This window comes from Vipera berus, assembly GCF_964194415.1.
Source record: "Vipera berus genome assembly, chromosome: 3".
Classification (NCBI taxonomy): Eukaryota; Metazoa; Chordata; class Lepidosauria; order Squamata; family Viperidae; genus Vipera; species Vipera berus.
Genome location: NC_138204.1, coordinates 174,222,096 through 174,244,275, shown reverse-complemented (window position 1 = coordinate 174,244,275; position 22,180 = coordinate 174,222,096). Strand labels below are relative to the sequence as shown.

At 40.1% G+C, this 22,180-nt stretch overlaps 1 protein-coding gene across 5 annotated transcripts in view; it reads right to left on the bottom strand.

Annotated features, from left to right (window-relative positions):
- Positions 1–22,180, bottom strand: part of MAPRE2 (microtubule associated protein RP/EB family member 2) — a 65,296-nt gene that overhangs the window by 16,466 nt on the left and 26,650 nt on the right. For 2 of the 5 annotated variants that reach the window (XM_081324988.1, XM_081324987.1), the window contains one exon: positions 9,631–9,758. The exons of 1 other annotated variant lie outside the window; for it this stretch is intronic. In XM_081324988.1, the coding sequence (XP_081181114.1) occupies positions 9,631–9,751 (121 nt within the window). In that variant the 5' untranslated portion in view covers positions 9,752–9,758. Of the gene's footprint in view, positions 1–9,630; positions 9,759–10,187; positions 10,608–14,241; positions 14,399–22,180 lie in introns of those variants that run through there. 2 more of the 5 variants (XM_081324989.1, XM_081324990.1) reach the window with 2 other exon arrangements.

Below are 22,180 nucleotides of genomic sequence, written 5' to 3'. Positions count from 1 at the left end.
TTTAGTAAGCAGCCAGAGTACAGCACAGGTTCCCCTGTGCTTTCTGATAGTCTGCTGTAATGTGCCAGATGATCTCAGTTCTGTAGTGTCTAAATTTAGACTGAAGTTCTACTAATGTCACTTTTGTGAAGCTACAATCGTTCATGCATACAAGAGGCCTAACAGTTTAATTGTAGATGTATATATGTTCTCAACAGGAAATGAATCGTGAGGATTCTAGAAATTTTTTTCAGTTCTGTGTATTTATGCACTTGAATGGGAAAGCTATGACATATACAGTTCAGATAACCTTATTAAAACAGAATCATGAGGGTGCAAAACAGAATGCAAATTTTGAAGCAAAATCTATGTCACAAGCCATCTTGTTTAATGCACTTGTTTAACTATATATGTAAGTCATAAGGAAACCATTAACTAAAGCCTATTGTTTGGCTTAATCCTACACATCTATATGATACTTTCTCAATATTACATCCATATTTGGCCTAAACAGTCTCTTCTACTATATAGTAAATTATGGTTTATGAAGCTATGGCTATGTGGCTCCCTTACTCATTGACTTCAGATACTGGTTAGCATTAATTCTAAACTATTCAAATTAGTGTAACATTTTGAAGTTTCTTCAGAGTTCAGCCAAACACAAAATTCTAGAAGGGGGGAAAACAAACTTTGTGTAGAGCTCCTCAGCCACCACATATTAAGTGAAAAATCTCTACTCAAGTTGAGCACAACTCTTCATTCACAAAAATGTGGATGTAGTTTCTACTGAGACTTCTGGTTGACTGGGCATCAGGAAGAGAAGTGTGGGACCAGTATCCATACCTCAATCTCTACTGTTCGACATGCTTCATGCCATCCACTGAATACTTGGAGAAGAAGTATCTTCACTACATTATATCAGGGTATCATAAACAGTAATTTTGAAAGTTGAGTGTCATGATTATATACTCTTTTCTCCCCTTAGCTTCCCTTACTTATTTGAGAAATGACTTTCTACATATGCTCAAAAATTGCTATATTGCCATAGCTCATTGAAAGTCAAAAAAATGAATAGAGAAAAACATAAGCTAAATAAGTAGTCATGCAAACATGAAATCAATCATGGATTTCAAAAGAATTATCCATAAGCAACTGGAGCATGACAGGAGCAAAATTATTCAATAGAATAATTGGTCTCTGATCAAAGACATACAGAAAGTAAAAAAAAACCAAAACCATTAGTTTCTGAAAAATGCAACTGAAAGGAATTCATAATTTTAAAATTTTACATGAAAAAAGTTGATTTTATATTCAAAAATGTTACCAAAGAAATTTCTATTAAAAAAGGGTTTCCAATATAATTCATGTTAACTGCTACATATGGAAATCTTTTGGAAAGGACCAATAATAATAATATATGCATCATGATGTCCTCATGCAAATGATATGATTTACATGCTTGTATCAGTTATTGTGGTAAATTATATAATAATGTCCCTGTAGAACATATGTCCTTTTGATCTTTTAGTCTGAACTAGACCAAAATAATGCCCTTTAAAAGCAGAAAATACACATGGAACCAGTATCAAATAGCATATAAATGTTCTGTGGAAACCTATAAGGTGACAATCATGCTTCTCTTTGCTATTATTTGTACTTTGGTTTGGGAATCTCAATTTGACAGTATTCAGTATTGTTGTTAGCTGCGAAGTCATGCCCGACCCATTGCGACCCCATGGACAACGTTCCTCCAGGCCTTCCTGTCCTCTACCATCTTCTGGAGTCCATTTAAGCTCACGCCTACTGCTTCAGTAACTCCATCCAGCCACCTCATTCTCTGTCGTCCCCTTCTTCTATTGCCCTCAATCTTTCCCAGCATTAGGCTCTTCTCCAGTGAGTCCTTCCTTCTCATTTGGTGGCCAAAGTATTTGAGTTTCAACTTCAGGATCTGGCCTTCTAAAGAGCAGTCAGGGTTGATCTCCTCTAGGACTGACCGGTTTGATCGCCTTGCAGTCCAGCACCACAGTTCAAAGGCCTCAATTCTTTGACGCTCAGCCTTTCTTATGGTCCAACTTTCACTGCCATACATTGCAACTGGGAAGACCATAGCCTTGACTATACGCACTTTTGTTGACAGGGTGATGTCTCTGCTTTTTAGTGTGCTGTCTAGATTTGCCATGGCTTTCCTCCCGAGGAGCAAGCATCTTTTAATTTCTTGGCTACAGTACCCATCTGCAGTGTTTTTGGAGCCCAGGAAAATAAAATCTGTCACTACCTCCATTTCTTCCCCATCTATTTGCCAGGAATTGAAAGGGCCGGATGCCATGATCTTGGTTTTCTTATTGTTAAGTTTCAACCCAAGTTTTGCACTCTCCTTCTTCACCCGCAACAAGAGGCTCTTTAGTTCTTCTTCACTTTCTGCCATTAGAGTGGTATCATCTGCATATCTTAGGTTGTTGATATTTCTCCCGGCAATCTTAATTCCAACTTTTGATTCATATAGCCCTGCCTTTCTCATGATGTGCTCTGCATATAAGTTAAACAGGCAGGGTGACAGTATACAGCCTTGCCGGACTCCTTTCCCAATTTTGAACCAATCAGTGGTTCCGTGTCCAGTTCTCACTGTTGCTTCTTGACCCGCATATAGGTTTCTCAAGAGACAAATAAGATGGTCTGGTACTCCCATCTCTTTAAGAACTTGCCAAAGTTTGTTGTGATCCACACAATCAAAGGCTTTGGCATAGTCAATGAAGCAGAAGTAGATGTTTTTCTGGAACTCCCTAGCTTTCTCCATGATCCAGCGTATGTTGGCAATTTGATCTCTAGTTCCTCTGCCTCTTCGAAATCCTGCCTGTACGTCTGGTAGTTCTCGATCCACATACTGCTGGAGTCTAGCTTGTAGGATTTTAAGCATAACTTTACTAGCATGAGAAATGAGTGCAATGGTGCGATAGTTTGAACATTCTTTGGCACTGCCTTTCTTTGGAATTGGAATGTAAACTGATCTTTTTCCAATCCTTTTTCTTCAGTTTGACTTACCAGGTAATAAGCATTACAAAAACTACTACAAATAAGGTAGATATCACTTTGCAGTTCTGTTCACTGAACTTCAAAAAGATACTGTAAAGCTAGAAAAATGCAGAAAAAAACAAGAAAAAAATTAGAGAGGTGGCACGTACAGCAGCTGTACCTGAACAGGGAGGGCAACTGTAGTCCGCCAGATATTGCAGAACTTAAATTTCTCAAGTCTCAGCTTTACAGTCAACAATGTGTTGTATTCTGCAACAACTGCAAAGCAATAGAAGTACTGATGGCCATCATTTTATATAGAATAGTATAATGATGCTTCCAATGTTTATATCCCTTATTAGTTCACTTGTCCATCTAAAAAAGTTTATTTTTTTTTCAAAGAAACATTTTATCCTTGGAATAACTGAAGAATTGTAAGTTATCACTTTCTAAAAAGGCAATTCCTATTTGTAAGTATATCATATACTTAATAATGTTTCCTCATCAAACAAGCAAAAAAATATCTTGTGCTTTCTTACTCAGGATCAAATATTCTGCTAATATTTTACAGCTTCAATAACAGAGGGTACTACATCTAAAATAATTGGGTAAGGATTCCAGAACCAATTCCTTTCACATCTGAATCAATTAAGACAGTGGCAAACCACTTCCTATGAAAGCTGCATGAAGCCAGTGATGTATTACTTAGAATCAAGCTTCACTCAGGAATAGCTTTACTTTCTTAATTGTGCACATTACATTTAACATAGCTCCTAAAGTTGTTGTTTCACATAGGAATGCAGACTGAGGAAAATGTATCTTTAAACTTTACGTCTAAGCTTGTATCTGTATAAATAAAAGTCAAGAGACAATATGAATGAGAAATTTCAATAAATAGTTAATGCAAAACAGTATGTAAATAGAATTGCAAGAAACACTAGAATGATATTACATCACTTCTGGGATGTTCTCAAATCCTGATCAATGAAGAAGCATGGATAGTGAATCAGAAAGGGCAAATTAGCACCTGAGATCAAGACAAGAAAAGTTGATATATCATTTTATCAAGATTCTAGCCAACCTATTAAAATGATGAAGATTTTCTAATATACAGAATTACTTTGAAACTCAAAGACTCAGGTATAAGGGACAGATTAACAGAATTCCTAATTGCAATGCATTTATTAAGATAAAAGCCAAATATGAGATTTAACCAACTGATTTCCTGTCCACTCAGGAAATTCAACCAACAAATTCAAATCTCAGATTGGAAAAGCACATTAAAGAGCATTGCTAGGATATTCACAAGCACAAATTTGCAATGTCCTATATTATTATTCTCCCTTCAAACCCACAATCATCTCTAGCTTCCACAATCCTCAGTTCCCTCAAACTAATACAATTGTATTCATTGAGCATTCTTTGCAATTTATTGATAATTATCTGAATACTTTCACTGTAGATATTAATGTACAATAGCTAAAAGTGTAGGATAAGCATAAAGTTATGCAACATGAGCAATTAAGTCTTATTGCACCTATATTACTATTCAAGGATCACACATTTTCCTATTATCAAAATCTTACAATAACTCTTTAATAATCCTCTTTCCAGTGGATAAAAACATACATTGCACTGGAACAAAAAAGTAGAGAAAGATTGAACAATAAACATTAATGACATCAAATAATAATTTATATTTAAACAATATAAAGAACAACACCATTTTACATCTTTCCCCTTGCACCTGCAGTTACTATATCTACATTCTCCCCTGGAGTTCTTTTAGAACCTGTTGCATACAAAGGTGATTCATGATACCGATTTAAATGCTTTTCTTTAATCATGTCAAACTGCATAGTTTACCAGATAAGTAGATGGATGGATGGATGGAAAGATGGATGGATAGATATTCATTTTTAACAGCCTTGTCACAATTACTGTTGCTTTCAAGTTTTAAAAATTACCAAGTCTTCTGCCTGTGTGATTCTGTGATCTGCTTAACCAAGCTCAGACAGGGCTGTCTAAAGTGACTGTTAACTAAATTACTAAAGTAGTTCATATATAGATATGACTGATGTGGAAACATCATAGAAGCAGTTGTAATCATGCATATTTATTCATTTGTATTCTAAAGGTGCCAAACTTGCCTCCAATTAATTTTTATGGTGATTCTATGCTACAGGTGTTCTCAAAATGTATGTTCTATCCACCCATTCCTGTCAGTAGATAATAAGCCTATCTCCCTATATGTTAACAATGCTGTCATTCTTTTTTTTCCTAGTTCAGATTGGTGGAAGGCTCAGGCATTAACAACATTCTGCCATCATGTAATATTAGAATTTAATTTATTTAAAACAAAAGAAGTATTCATTGCTACCATGATTTTAAAATCAGTAGTATCCAAACTGAACAGATTCAGGTTTTAAAATATTTAGGAATCCACTTTCAGTCTTCCATCATTTTGAAACAACAAAATCAAAAAATTACAGAATCTGCCCCCAAAGGCTCTATCACTGTAATTAGATTTGCTGTCTCTCATAAACAAAATATATAAATGTATACTATACAGAATTAAAAGGTTATTTTATACAATGTGGTTGTGCATAGCTCAGAAATTTGGGAACAGAATATTCTAGCACCCTTCTAGTTCCCCTCTAGATAATGCCAATTTTCCTTTGTTCAGCAGTTTTTTTTGAAGCAGATTCTTTGAACTACAGGTGTTTTGTGGTTTCCCTGACTTGGAGCTTCCAGACAAAACATGCCTGTTTCAGGTTCAGGCCATCACCTAGAACAGGCATGTCAAACTTGCAACGTCACATGACATTGCGCAACGTAACATGACTTTTTCCCCATTGCTGGCAATGGGGTGGGAGCGGTTTTGGCAACACGCATCTGGCCTGTAGGCCAGCAGTTTGACATGCCTGACCTAGAGTGTGAACAACTTTCATTCAATATACCGTATATACTTGAGTATGAGCCGAATTTTTCAGCCCACTTTTTGGGCTGAAAAAATCCACTTCGGCTTATACTCCAGTGAACAAAAAAAAAGAACTTACCGAGGACTTGCGCGCGGCCGAGGCTTCGGTGCTTCCGGGATCGCGCGCACCTCTCCCAAGCCGCCGCCGTCCGGAGACCTGCCGAAGTTTGGGGAGGTTTGGGGAGGTGCGCGCGCACCTCCCCAAACCTCCCCAAACGTCGGCAGGTCTCCGGACCTCCGCGCCCTGCCTGCCTGCTTCTTTCTGCTGCCTGGCTGCCCTACGATGGACGTGTGGGGGAAGTACGGGGGCCGTGTAAACAGAGTACGTGCGGCGCCGCACGGGTCTGATAGAACTGGGCCGGCAACGGGTGCTTGTGAAGCGGCTGAGGACTGGCTAGGAAGGGGGCGGCGGCGGCGGACGCGGGGAGCTGAGGCGCCGTCCGGTAGGTAGAGGCCGTTATGGGAAGGAGGCGGGAGAAGGGACGTGTGGGGGAAGTACAGGGACCGTGTAAACGGAGTACGTGCAGCGCCGCGCGGGTCTGATAGAACTGGGCCGGCAACGGGTGCTTGTGAAGCGGCTGAGGGCTGGCTAGGAAGGGGGCGGCGGCGGCGCTGGCGCTTTGCGGGTGGGACAAGGCTCTCGAGAGAGAACATGGCGGAGGCGGAACCGACCCCACCGCTCCCTGCAGGGGAGAGAAGCCGGGCAAGCGCTGCTCCAGTCCTCGCTCTTCTTCCCTCTCCCGATTTTGCCTTCCTCTCCAAGATAAGTTCGAGCGGTAGGGAAAAGTTAGAGCCCCTTTCCGAGGCCGCCCCTTACTTGGGATTGTTGGGCGAGAAGGCGACGTGGGCACGGAGGAGGAAGTAAGTCACGCTTTACTCGTCGCTGCGGGGGGGGGGGAGAAAAAAAGTTCTTGCCGGCCGGACTTGGATGGCGGCAGCGGCCTCAGCTGGGAGCCGCAGCCCCGCCTAGTCCGGCTGAGCTGAACCAGCTCAACACAAAGCGATCGGGCCTTTCCTCCCCCCTCCCGCTCTAGGGCAGAGATCCCCTTCCTATCGCTCGGGGCCTTTTGTCTCTTTGGCTCGCCAGGGCTGGAGCGGCGAGAGCAAGCGGCAGAGGAGAGATGGTGGGCTCCTGGCTGCCGCTTCTGCTCTCTGCAGTTTTCCAACAGGCCTTTTTGGAGAAGAGGAGGCAGAGGCTTGCGGAGCGCGGATCCAGCCTCCGCCGGCGGCAGAGGCTTGCGGAGCGCGGATCCAGCCTCCGCTGGCGGCAGAGGCTTGCGGAGCGCGGATCCAGCCGGCGGCAGAGGCTTGCGGAGCGCGGATCCAGCCGGCGGCAGAGGCTTGCGGAGCGCAGATCCAGCCTCCGCCGGCGGCAGAGGCTTGCGGAGCGCGGATCCAGCCTCCGCCGGCGGCAGAGGCTTGCGGAGCGCGGATCCAGCCAGCGGCAGAGGCTTGCGGAGCGCGGATCCAGCCTCCGCCGGCGGCAGAGGCTTGCGGAGCGCGGATCCAGCCGGCGGCAGAGGCTTGCGGAGCGCGGATCCAGCCTCCGCCGGCGGCAGAGGCTTGCGGAGCGCGGATCCAGCCGGTGGCAGAGGCTTGCGGAGCGCGGATCCAGCCTCCGCCGGCGGCAGAGGCTTGCGGAGCGCGGTTCCAGCCTCCGCTGGCGGCAGAGGCTTGCGGAGCGCGGATCCAGCCTCCGCCGGCGGCAGAGGCTTGCGGAGCGCGGATCCAGCCGGCGGCAGAGGCTTGCGGAGCGCGGATCCAGCCTCCGCCGGCGGCAGAGGCTTGTGGAGCGCGGATCCAGCCGGCGGCAGAGGCTTGCGGAGCGCGGATCCAGCCTCCGCCGGCGGCAGAGGCTTGCAGAGCGCGGATCCAGCCGGCGGCAGAGGCTTGCGGAGCGCGGATCCAGCCTCCGCCGGCGGCAGAGGCTTGCAGAGCGCGGATCCAGCCGGCGGCAGAGGCTTGTGGAGCGCGGATCCAGCCGGCGGCAGAGGCTTGCGGAGCGCGGATCCAGCCTCCGCCGGCGGCAGAGGCTTGCAGAGCGCGGATCCAGCCGGCGGCAGAGGCTTGCGGAGCGCGGATCCAGCCTCCGCCGGCGGCAGAGGCTTGCGGAGCGCAGATCCAGCCTCCGGTGGCGGCAGAGGCTTGCGGAGCGCGGATGCAGCCTCCGCCGGCGGCAGAGGCTTGTGGAGCGCGGATCCAGCCTCCGCCGGCGGCAGAGGTTTGCGGAGCGCGGATCCAGCCTCCGCCGCCGACAGAGGCTCGATCCGCCGTTCTGCAAGCCTCCGCTGCCGGTTAATACCCTGTATTCAGCTCTGGGAAGTGGGGGGAAGGGGGAGAGAGGGGGAGTTTGGGAGGAGGGGGAGGGGGAGCTCCACGGTGCAAAAATAAAGCCCTGCCGCTCTTCGCATTGCTTGCCCGACTGGCTGTCACGGGACCGCACGGATCGCCTCGCTCCCACCGGCAGCTGATTCCTTCGAGTTTGGTCTCGAGCGATTTTGCATTTTCTCCAGTGCTGAAACCCACTCGGGGAACTTGAGTTACCAGCTCCCCGATCGCTCCACCCTCATCTTCTCTTCGTTCCCGCTTCCCCTTCCGAAGGTTCCTCTCGCCGTCCGTGACTAAAGTCCCACTCCCACCCCCCGCGGCAGGTTGGATCCCCCCAACTATCTTGAGTACCTCCTAGAGCCCCGCGCTGCCCTCCCCCAGGCCACCGCAGCCGGAGAGGACAGCTCTGAAGTTAGATATTCCGCCCGTAAGTCGCAGAGGGACCCCGGGTGTTCATAATTGATCCATAAAAACCTAATACCGAATAAAAGTACGATACATCAATAAAAAGATCCAATTTGATTTTTTTCCCCCGCCACACACACACACACACAGGTTGGAGACCCTCCGACGTGGCTTGGGCACCCAGAGGCTCCCGCTGCCCCCTTTTCTCCACCGGGCGAGAGAGGCAAAACGTGCACCAGCCCTGCCCCCATCCACCTCCAGTATGGATGGCTCTGCCAAAAGAAAAGCAGCCGAAGCAAGCCTCCCATTGAGAGAATGGGGCAGCGGAGGCTTGCAGAACGGCGGATCGAGCCTCTGCCGGCGGCGGAGGCTTGCAGAACGGCGGATCCCAGCCTCGGCTTATACTTGAGTCAATAACTTTTTCCAGTTTTTGGGGGTAAAATTAGGGGTCTCGGCTTATACTCGAGTCGGCTTATACTCAAGTATATACGGTAATCTACTTCCAGAAATTGTTCGACCATCTTGAATGTCACAGTGTGGAGAGATTTGGCATGGTCTGGAAGAATATAATGTTCCAAAGCTATTAAAACATCAGTAAGTTTCTTCATACCTGCAAGTATTTCCAGAACAATTAGGAAAATAAAGAGTCACCCTGAATTAAGACTAATGCCAGTAGCTGGCCAGCAAACTGCAAACAGAAAAAAATAATTTGAGCTTGAAGGCAAACACAGGAGGTAAAATTTTTACTTTACTCTAAAAGTTCTATGGTACATTTTCAGAACAGATAAAAAATCTTTCCAGAAAGCAACATCTTAGTAAAGTTAACATACAGTTCTGAATACCTAATAGAATGAAAAATGTCAACTATGTTTTGGTCACTGCTATGATTTTTAATTCTTAAATGTAATTTTTATTAAAAAATATCTTACCTGAACACAGTTGTTCAACTTTTGTGTAGTTTAAAGCTACTATGTCATTCACCCATGCAATGATGTCATGTCTGCTCATAGTCTCTTGGGTTATAGAGGTAGAATACACGTTGACCGCCATTCCCCAACTGCAAAATCATACATGCATAGGTAAGTTTGATACCAGAACATTTGCCATTCTGAATCCAATATCTATATAACACATACTAACAGTGGGAAAACCCCCAGTATTTCCAAAATATATTCATTACCAATTTAGCTTTTTCAGTCTCAAGCATATTTATTGATCTGTAACCCCTATAATCCTCACTTAGCATGATATTAATATCCAAATATAGATGACAAAGAATTAGTTAAAGGAACTGAAGTCCAATGCATCTTGAGGATTCTCTGTTATCTGAATTTTCCCATTAAGAAAAAAGAAATTGCATACTTTTATAAAGACTGGTCTCCATTGTTTGACAAGAGAGAATTCTTCAAGCAATTCTTATCTTAAATTCTCCCCTAAAACAGCAGTGATGGTACAATATATGCAAGATGATGTATTATTAACATACCTATGGAAATATGAGAACAAGTTCTCACATGGTCAAAAGTTCAATCTGAGTCCTTTGCATTGTGTGGGTATAAGAAAGTCCTAAAATTTTGAAAATTGATTTCATTATAAATAGAGTATGCATTTGAAACATAATAGTCACCAGAATTCTTCCACGTCTTCAAAGCTTTTCTGCAATAAATTTACTTCTTTCAGATTTTGAGTCTTTACAAATATATTCTCAAAGTTTTCATCTTCCCAACAGTTGGAAGCCTGGCTTGTATCAATATACAGCAACTCCCATGGTATAGTATTTATAAATGTGTTGGACATTTTAGGATGAATCCTGTTTATTGACTAACTTGTAGTATCTTATCTGTTAATTTGGGAACTGTATATCTATCAGAATAGCTTAATTCTAAAAACCAATCATTGTTTATATCAGTAAGTAGCATGGAGAAATATGTATGTTATGCCAAAAGATTATTATTATAATAGGGTTTAGCTTTTCATATGAACTGTATGTTCTTTAACCGAAGCATAACAGTACTTTGTGTAGTACACTAAAAGGAAATTAGTTCTTCTATTTTAACCTGTAAAATTCTTTACTCCATTAACTCCTTATCTCCCAAATTCAAAATGGACTTAATGGACATACTTGGCAATAAATTATCACTTTAGCAAAGTATATATCACAAGTATTTTGACCAATTTGGGGAATAAACAAGATTTCATAGAACAAGCCTTACTCTTCTGGAATGTAGGAGCTGACAGTTATATTTTACCAGAGGAGTGTAATAAGAGCCTTGGTAGAGCCTTGGTGGAGCAGTGGGCTAATGCCTCCTTAAGTAACACCAGCTGCCCGCAATTAGTGCAGGTTCGAGTCCCACCAGGCTCAAGGTTGACTCAGCCTTCCATCCTTCCGAGGTAGGTAAAATGAGGACCCAGATTGTTGGGGGCAATAAGCTGACTTTGTAATAATGCCGCTGGGGGGGGGGGGAAAGCCCTAATAAGCAGGCATATACATAGAATGAAGGCTATTGCTAAGCACATTGGTTTGTGCTTAAATTGTAAGCCACCCTGAGTCTTCGGAGAAGGGCGGGATATAAATGGGATTAAAAATAAATAGACAAATAAATAATATGTAAAATAATATGTAAAATATTTTACCAAGCTACCTATTAATCAGATAGAAAAAAAACTGATAATAGAATGGGTTACAATAAACAATCACACTTGTATTGTCACTCATCGCATACATCAAATAAATATTAAAACAACAAATACAAAAAATGAAAAGATCCACATTAAAAGATAAATACTACAAAAACAAATGATGCCTGTGACATGAATTAAGATCATATAAAATCTACTGTTGCTTATTTCATGGTGAGAAATGATTTATTTGTTTATAGATACATATCCCCACTTTTAATTCATCTGAACATTCATTTTAAAAATATCAAAAAGAATATCAACAGAAGACTAAAAACAAAATATTACCACAATTAAAATCCCAATTTTAAAAGTTTCATCTTTTTGAAACATTATTTTAAAGCTTTTATTTAAACCAACTTCAATATTTTCAACAAAATATGTAAAATAATTTACCAAGCAAGTTATTAATTGGGTGGAAAAAACTGATAATAGAAAGGGTTACAATAAACAATTAATCAACACTTGCATAGTCACTCATCTCACAAAAAGTGATCCTGTCTGGGGTACATTAAATAAATGTTAAAACAACAAATACAAAGAAGTAGAAAATCCACATTAAAAGATAAATACTACAAAAACTATACTATACTATACAAACATTGGGCAAAGAGGGGATAAAAATCATTACCTCTAACTAAGCCTCTGGTTCCCTGAGAGCCCCAGGCCTGATAACTTAACCAGGACATGAGGGAATTCTGGAATGTCAAAAGAGATGGAACTAAACCAGGGGTGTCAAACTCAATTTCATTGAGGGCCGCATCAGCATTGCGGTTGCCCTCAAGGGGCCGGGTGGGTATGGCCAGGGTGGACGTGGCCTACTGGCTGGGCGTGGCTAGAATGCATATGGCCTACTGGGTGGGCATGGCCAGCTCTACATCGTTCGCATCAAGGGTGCCTATGGGGGCCTGGGCAGGAGTGGGACAGATCTGAGGGTCTCTGGCAGAAGGAGGGTCTCTGGGCCAGGGCCAAGGCAGTGGGGGCCGTTCCCTCACTGTTTCCAGGATGGCTTTGCGGGCCACATGAAACCACTTCGCGGGCCGGATCCGGCCCCCGGGCCTTGTGTTTGACATGTCTGAACTAAACTAATCTTGGTGGAAGGGAAAAATGTTTCATAATTTGGGGTCCACAGCAGATCTGGGACTTACCAAATGTAGGTTCCTAGCTGATAATACATCTAATAGGGCAGGGTGAGATAAGACATTTCACAAATTTTGTTAACACAATGAAGCATCAATGACATACTTCTGGAAAACAGATAACCAGGATTAATATCAATTTGACCAGTCTTTTGGATTATTTGTTTAAACAACCTATCTACATAAGAATAATTTGGAATTTCATATAGCAGTTCTCCCTTGCTTCAAAAACATTCTGAAACCAAATTTAATTGTACTGAAAAGGACAATAGGATTCGCAGATCAGTCTCATGTTCTGGAAGAAAAATGAGAAAAGCTATTCTTAGATATCAGTGTTAATAACTAAATACCTTTTATCTTCATTAACACATCTAAGTCACTAACTAAAAATAAAGACCGGGAGAGGGGAGAGCTATAAGAGAGTTAAGAAACTGAAAATCAAATAGTCAACTGTGCCATGAAGAGCATAACAATAATGCACCAAGAATATTGAACTTTGAATTTTATGAAATATTCATTCTTAATTTCAATTTTGAATGGTGTTAGTTATTCAGAATAAGAAAGTTAGATTTCTCTGTTTGCTGCATTTGAATCCATACAGTGATAGTTAAGTCATCTTCCAATCACATGATATCAATGGAACACTAACAGTTTTATTATAGACAAGGAATGTTGTTCTACTGATTTTCCATATAAGTACTCTTGAAAAGGATTGATTGGTTAGAAGATCAACAGCTCTAGATTTGAAAAACCACCAAGAGCACTTAAGTTAGCATTTTATAACTGCTGCAAGGACTAAACTAAGCAACCCTTTCAAAAGAAAAAAAAAGTTTGAAGACAGATGACAAGAAGTGGATTAAATGCCTCAGCTCCTTCCACAACCCCCCCTCCCACTCATTCCAGAAAGAAAACCAATAATTTAATGCTGGAACCTAGTCTCTATTACCATTTTTATTTCTACAGGAAAAAAATGTGCAGATCACCAATTCTAAAAGCAGACTTCTCTGCTTTCAAAGTGTCAGGATATAATGTATCATTGCCAAAGCAAATTTATTCAGATGCACTTGGCCTGCTCAGTATGCAAATAGTCAGGGAACTAAATAATCCCAGAATGAAAAGTCCTGGGAAAAGAGAATCGATTTAATAGAATATGGCTTTTAAATTCAATGAGATTGAAAAACCATGGCTTCCAGGACAGAATAATGTAACTTGTACCACTTAGCTTGATGTATCTATATTTTATAAAATATCTAATGGGAATGTGCGGAGAGACTATTTCTTTCCTATCAGTTCTCATTCTTGAATCTTCCTAGAAATATTTTGCAGGCAGTGAGTGCATGATTTTATTTTCTTCCATTCCTGATAAAGTAAGCCACAAAGCCACCTGTACATTGAATTAATTATGTACAGATGTTTCTTGTTGGAAATTTGATGTTTAGAGGAAAAGAGGAGCAATTACAAGTTCCAGGAATCATATGATGCCTGGCCAAGATCTAGGTTTTTGCTTCTTGATTATTTGAAGTGATGACATGTGGTTTATATTATAAAATCATGAAAATCCATATTTATTCATATATATAACTTGGAGGGTGAGGAATGAAACAAATATTGGAATGTTCTCGGAGATTTCCCTATGGTCTATAAGTCTGGTAAGCAGAAATAAGCATTAACATTTTTTCATGTTTCTTAGCTGATTTTGCTTTGGCAATAAGTAGTCTTTACCTTGGTAAAAGAGGCAGTTGTTGTTGTTGTTTTTAAAGGAAGTATTATAAGCACCCACTTTCTCATTGGCTGAAGAACCCAAGCCGTAATGGAAGATTTACAGTATTCTCATACTGACAACTGGGACTTGTGACATTTAGGAATTTGATTACTTCTCCTGTTATGACGAAAAGAAAATAATCAGTCACAGTGCTTGGGTTTTGATTGTTTGGGCTATCCATGTCCAGGCAACACAAGGATAGCAATCTTAGATTCAGTACAATTTCAAAAGATACAACTAAACAATTTCTTGCAGAAATACAGGATAAACAGCTATATGATAGATTTCTATAGCAGACTGCTACATTTCAGTACTTAAGAAACCGATCGTATCTATAATAGAAAAACTGCATACATTCCACTAAGTAAGTCTTTCACAAGTGTTACCACTCAGATTTATTTTAGCTAGGCCACTGCAAAATTGCTTGGGCATTTGCTCATGTAGGTGCCTCCCCTGCTGCCCCAGATCATACAGTTAAGTTTGTGCCAAATTGAGGCTACCTATTCCTGTTAGAAACCAAAACCAAAGCAGCAAAAATAAAACAAAAATACTGGGTGCTGTATTTTTATTCCATTGGAAGAAGCCTCTTTTTTTTTTTACTAAAAGTGAAAAAGTACAGATCAAATGGGGAAAAAAAAGCAATCTATCTGCTCTCAACCTTCAACTCAGAAAAAGAGAAGCTCATCTGGGAGAGCAGAACCAGAACAAGGAGAAGCACTCAGCTCTAAGAAAGGAGAGATCGGTTTTGTTTATAAATCTGTTTCCTGACAGGAAGTGGGTTTTACTGGTTCCTCCCGAGATTCCCACACTGAATGAGAATGCATCCACAACCTTTCCTAATGTGGAATCCTCCACAAATTTTACATAGCAACTGCTATTGCCACTTCTGACTACAAGTGTAGCTTAAACTATCTGAAAGGGATTACATTAGAAAAGTGAGATTAGTATGTATTCCTCAGCATAAAGTTCAGTATCATATAATTTAGGGAAATAATGCTCATAAAGAATTATATCCACAAGCACATGCTTATTACTGGGTCTTAAATTCAGTTACAGAAGTTATAATTTTTGCCTGGACTCTTCAAGTGACTACTTATTATTTTTTGCCCCTGTATGATTCATTCAGCCTAGTAATCATCACTGCCCAATCTGTTCCCTTCAACTGTGTTAAGACTCTAAGTCTCAAGACTGCCATTTTATCCACAATTAATAAATACATGCAGCTCTCTTTTCTTCTCTTCCCTTTTTGGGCTACAATTCTCTCTCTCTCTCTCTCTCTCTCTCTCTCTCTCTCTCTCTCTCTCTCTCTCTCTCTCTCTCTCTCTCTCTCTCTCTCTCACACACACACACACACACACTTCCACTTTTATACAGAGAGTTCATTCATGGAGAATAATTGCAGCATGAATTATCTCATTTAAAAAAGTGGGAATTTTTCTAATACACCAATATGTTTCATCTAAAAATGGGATTTACTGAAATGAAGAATATCATCTACTTTTAGAACTTCAGGCTATGTATGGCCAGACTGACATTTTAAAGTTAGCTGTGAAGGTGACAAAACTGTTGCTTTTTGGGTTTTGTTACAACTTCTGACACTAAAAGGAATGAATCAGTATTTTTTTCAATTAAAAAACTATACTACATCCTAGTCTTCTTGAGAGACTCCACATCTGTGTTATTTTTACATTTCATTTTTCTCAAACCTTAAAGACTCCAATTAAAACTATGGATATATTATACCTGCCAAGTCAAGATAGCTTTTTATGATTTAATAAACTGGATTCCAAGGTTTTGTAATAGATCTTTTAGTCTGAGATGCTGCCAAAGTTTTTGTTATTTCTGCAGCAGCAGCAGTAGGCCATCATAGCTTCACTTTTATCAAAGGTTACTTACTGTAAGCTACCAAGCAGCTGCCCGTCTTTAGAATATAAACTTTATACGCAAATTTGAAACAAGACTAAGATGCAACAATTTCTTTTCAAATTCTCAACAAAACTGGGGCCAGGGAAGCAGGAAATACTCAGAATAGGCCATTTTTGTAAGGTTACCACAAGAATAATATTTAAAGTAGACTAAAAATATATGCCACAATTATCATGTAAGATATAATTTTTCACATGAAACACAAGGACATATTTGCAGGGATTTTTAAATGAGATAATAAGAACTTATTTGAAATAATCTGCCTTTGTTCAAGCAAAACTTACATTTATTTCTCTGGAGCAGTATTCAACAGAACTGGAATTTTTATTCTTGAAACAACTGAATACAGGTGTTAAAACATTTAGCTCAGTCATGAACATTAAGAATGTCAATAAATTACAAGAAGAAATATTGTAGCTAAAACTAGCTACATTCCTACTCCATTCAATTTGGGTTCACTCACACAAGAGATTTCATTTCTAACTAAAAAGGAGTACATTTGCATTTTAATGGGGAAAAAATGAGTTGGAAAACTTCCACATGCAAAAGAAAAAAAAGAAGAGAAGGAATGTAAGGAAATCCCTTGGATTTCCTACTAAGAATCAAAGAAATGTACATGACCTGGTCCATTGCTACTGAAGATATACTAGTTAGATATGTATCCCCAAAGGTTTAGAGATGTATGAATACAAGGCTGAATGTGTATTTAAATTGTTGTTAGCTGTGAAGTCGTGTCCGACCCATCGCGACCCCATGGACAACGTTCCTCCAGGCCTTCCTGTCCTCTACCATCTTCGTACTTAAATTACCATATTTATAGTTCTTTTATAGTATTTCTTTTATTCAACATAAATATATGATCTTATTACTGTTTTGTATTTTCTATTTTACATGTTGTATTCTGATATGTCCTAATCACTAATCACTAAACTATTACTATTACCACCATATATAGAATGTACTTAATAAAATATCAGATTCATAATCTGGAATTCTCTAGTCAGTTCCGTAAAAAGTTAAAGCTTTTCAAGACTTTAGAACGATGGAGGAATTTCATATAGATAGTCATCAATTTATTATCAATCGCCTAATGACTGTTCAAAATTACAAAAGACTCAGGAAAAATTGCTTATGACCCATCTTTGAAGTTACTGCTGCGCCACCTAGGAGGTGAAGAGGAACTAAAGAGCCTCTTGTTGCAAGTGGAGTGCAAAACTTGGGTTGAAACTAAACATTAAGAAAACCAAGATCATGGCATCCGGCCCTCTCAATTCCTGGCAAATAGATGGGGAAGAAAAGGAGGTAGTGACAGATTTTATTTTCCTGGGCTCCAAGATCACCGCAGATGGGGACTGTAGCCAAGAAATTAAAAGACGCTTGCTCCTGGGGAGGAAAGCCATGACAAATCTAGACAGCACACTAAAAAGCAGAGACATCACCCTGTCAACAAAAGTGCGTATAGTCAAGGCTATGGTCTTCCCAGTTGCAATGTATGGCAGTGAAAGCTGGACCATAAGAAAGGCTGAGCGCCAAAGAATTGATGCCTTTGAACTCTGGTGCTGGAGAAGACTCCTGCGAGTCCCTTGGACTGCAAGGCGATCAAACCGGTCAGTCCTAGAGGAGATCAACCCTGACTGCTCTTTAGAAGGCCAGATCCTGAAGCTAAAACTCAAATACTTTGGCCACCTAATGAGAAGGAAGGACTCACTGGAGAAGAACCTAATGCTGGGAAAGATTGAGGGCAAGAGAAGAAGGGGACGACAGAGAATGAGGTGGCTGGATGGAGTCACTGAAGCAGTAGGCGTGAGCTTAAATGATCTCCAGAAGATGGCAGAGGACAGGAAGGCCTGGAGGAACGTTGTCCATGGGGTCGCAATGGGTCGGACACGACTTCGCAGCTAACAACAACGACTGTTCAAAATTACAAAAGACTCAGGAAAAATTGCTTATGACCCATCTTTGAAGTTACTGCTGCACCACCTAGGAGGCCACATGATTTTATTTCACAGTTGGCAACCTTACGACCAGTTGCCAAGCATCCTGCGATCATGTGATCACCATTTGCAGTCTTCTCTGTTGGCTCCCTCAGAAAGTCAGCATTATCGGAAAAGAACTTTATACTTACTGTTCAGAAAGATTGCATTTGCTAGCTTTCTAGCCAAAATGCAAATTTTCTGAAGGGTAAAAAAACTAGCACACAGAAGAGGAGGGCTTACCGTACTTTCTCCAGCCCAGACCAGCCATCATCTTTTGCACAATGAGGGGAGAGGAATCACCTTGCTGGGCCAGAAAAAGGCAATTCAGGATTCAAGCTTCCTTTCTCTGGCCCAGTCTGGCAGTTCTCTTTCACACATGAAAGAGAGGGAAGGGTTTGTGGTAGACAGGAGAAATGAAGCTTGGCTCTTTGGTATCCAATTTTTGTTTTTCCAGAACAGCACAGGATTTCCCTTCTGTGCATGGGGGAGAACTGCCTGCCCTCTTTCAGCGGGCAGCTCTTTCATTCTGCCTGCTTAGTGACACGAGTATAAAGGCCAGGTTTGCAGTTGTTGAATGAAGCAGACACATAGGCACCTCGCTAAATGACTGCAATTAATTAAACCAAAATTCCAGGCCTAATTGTAATTGTAAGTGGAGGACTACCCATACCATTGTGAATGAATATTGGAGAAAGGGGTCCTTCTCTATTATTTATCTGATATTAACTCCGTATTTTCAGAGAAAAGTACAGTATCACATATCTCCAACTAAGAAGTCTGTATAATGGCTGTGTCAAAATTCATTTATTTTTACAGTTAATATGCTGGTTGCACGACTTTCCTTTATTATAAAGATTGGGCCAAGGTTAATTAGTTCCTAGTAATATCATAGACTACTATACCAGGGGTCCCCAACCCCCCGGTCTGTGGACCAGTACCAGGCCGCAGCATGCCAGCAACCAGTCTGCACAAACAAATAAAGCCCCATCCGTGGGATGCAGGCAGCACACAAAACCACGCACTCTCCGGTCCCTGGAAAAACCTTTCTCCATGGAACCAATCCCTGTTGCCCAAAAGGTTGGGGAACTCTGTACTATACTACTCTCTGTATTGAATTATAATGCAATACAGTTATAATCATACATAATGGCTTGTGGAGAATTTTGTTGGCCATCTCTTAATGGAAATTGGCAATAAAAACTTAGTTTAAAGCTCCACATATTAAAGATTTTTTTGTAACATTTTTTTTAAAAATCTATTAGACAATTACATAAAATTGTGTTCCAATCTCACTTCATACAAATAGCCAATCAGAATTACCAATACACCTCTTATTGCTAACATTAATAGAAAAATCCTGATTTAGTTCTTCAAAGTAGGATTTGCAAAGCATAAGATTCAACAGGAAACTATATATGAGGCGCCTATTTGGTTCCTAGCTACTGCATTTTAAAAAGTATATTGTTCTCAAATCTTTGTGATAATGAGGGCTAGAAAATTCTAGCATAAGATTTAATGTTGTATTTTTTAAAATAGTTTCCCACAGCTTGCACATTTCCTAAAATGGAATATAAAAAAATATGAAACAGTAGAATTATCTGGAGTTTGAACAATACTGCAGTTTTACTTTTTTGAATATTATCTAGATTAATTTTTTTAAGAACTAACATTAACAATATCAAGTGAATATCTTTCTCAAAAACTAATTCTTTGTTTTTTCAAATATAAATTCCTCCCCTATACTCTAAAATAAAAACATTTCATCTTAAACATTAGCAACATAAATGCCATGCAAACTTATCTCGTCCTTGCTAGCTATAGGGAAAGAAACTATCTTTGGTTGTAGGGACTTTCAGCGTCCACATAATTCATTTATTTTTTGAAGTAATTATTCCAAAGTGGTGGCATGACCATTTAGATCAGGGGTCTCCAAACTTGGCAACTTTAAGACTTGTGGACTTCAACTCCCATAGTTTCTCAGTCAGCCATGTTGGCTGAGGAATTTTGGGACTGAAGTCCACAAGTTTTAATGTTGTCAAGTTTGGAGACTCGCAATTTAGACATAAGATTAAAAAATAAATGGAGGACAATTATGTATAAAATTTAACAAATTAAATTATAAATTTAAAAAATGAATATTACTGTGAAAAATTATTAATTCATGCAGTAATCTGAATTAATTTAAAAAAATTCTACTACAAATTATTGAATTAATTGAAGTTGTTAAGTACTAATCCAAACAGTTCATGCATTTTTTATATCACAAGATTACAATAAATTTAAAACTAAATGAATCAACTGCCATCTAAAACAGAGGTCTCCAATCCTCTGGCCGTGGCCTGTTTGGAACCAGGCCACACAAGCTATGGGTGAGTTGTGCACATGCACAGCTCCACTTGCATGAGTGACTTTACAATTATTAATGCACTTAGCAGAAAATACTGTTAATCTTCCATTTTTTTCCAGTCCATAATACAAGAAATGTTCACCAAAAATTAGATAAGAGATATGGCCGTATCCAACATGTGTAGAGCCATAGAAAAAACAAAAAGCAGACTCCTTGCTAGGTCTGCTTAAAATGTCAGGGAACTTGTAGAGCAGTATCAAGCAAATGTTAGTCTGGTTTTCTGGAGCCTTTTCAAGTGGTTATGCTTTATCAACTCTCACAAAAATGGAAATTGCATACATTAAAGACTAGGTCCCCAATTAACCAAAGAACTTATTAAAATTACATCTGGGAAAGTGAAATTCTGCAATATAAATGCTACCATTTATTTTTAAAGATTATGTCAACTGAAGTTGGTTTATTTATATTTCAAAATACAGTACAAATAGAGACAGATACCAGTTCTCAGTTATAATACCCACAAGAAGAGAATGCTGGCAGTCTCTGGAAAGTCCTGAGCATGTTTGTATTCAATTAAGAGAATTCGTGTTAGTAAAAAGTAAGATAATCTTAATTCAAACAATATTTTGGGTGACCCAATAATTTACACTTCTGCACTTCCCCATTTTGTGCAGCATTCCTCTCAATTTGATCAGCATTTCCCCCCAGCAAAGTGAAACAGTTGTGCATGAACAGAGATAACAGGGAACAGCTTCCAAAGTAGCCACTCCTAAGAACATTTTTAAAGGGTTTTTACAACATTAAAACCAAGGAAATTTCATATTTAAAGTACATTTACTTAGCACATTTTGGCATATAAAGCATAATAGCAACTAGAGACAAAGCTAAACAGGAAATAGAAACCTCACTCAAAATCAAAGAAACAAGCATTCAAACTATAGCTTGTGTCCTACTTTGCATCCAGAAGAGTGCAGAAGTGAACAACTTTTGTGAGGCTGAGGGCCAATTGGTGTTTTAAGTGTTGCATCAGGCAAAACACTGCTACATGTGAGCAGAATAAGGAAAAAAAACCTGGGTTTTTAATTTGAAATTCAATACATAGTTAATATGATTACTTCTCACATATTTCAACATTTCTCAAATTGGAATGTTAAAATTCCAATTCTGTGGCAACTTTTGTAAGGCGTACCTCTGTTTTTAGAAAGTTATATAAGAACAAAATTTGCACACCTCCGATTTGGCAGTCTTATATGATTTCTGTTTTAGGGATCAACCTTATTTGTGTCTCTGCATGCAAAACTTGAGGAAATTATTTGAGAAAATTCTAATCTTTATCTTAAAGTGTGTTATACTTTTGTTAGCTATTAACCACAATCTATTAATCACAACACTATGGAGATATGCAGCTGGGAGTAAGTCTACTGTATATAATGGGAATTATGTTTGTATAAGTATGCTGTGAAAATAAAATAAGATCACTGCCAGAGTGGCACCATAACTAGATAATTTACATTCTTTGTTTTTCTTCTGGAACTAAATATACATGAAATCATATAGTTGGCCTTTTGATGGATCAGAAGTAGTTCAAATATCAGCTTACTGAGGCTTCCATTTCAGTTGATCTTGGCATACTTTAGAGGATCAGACCAA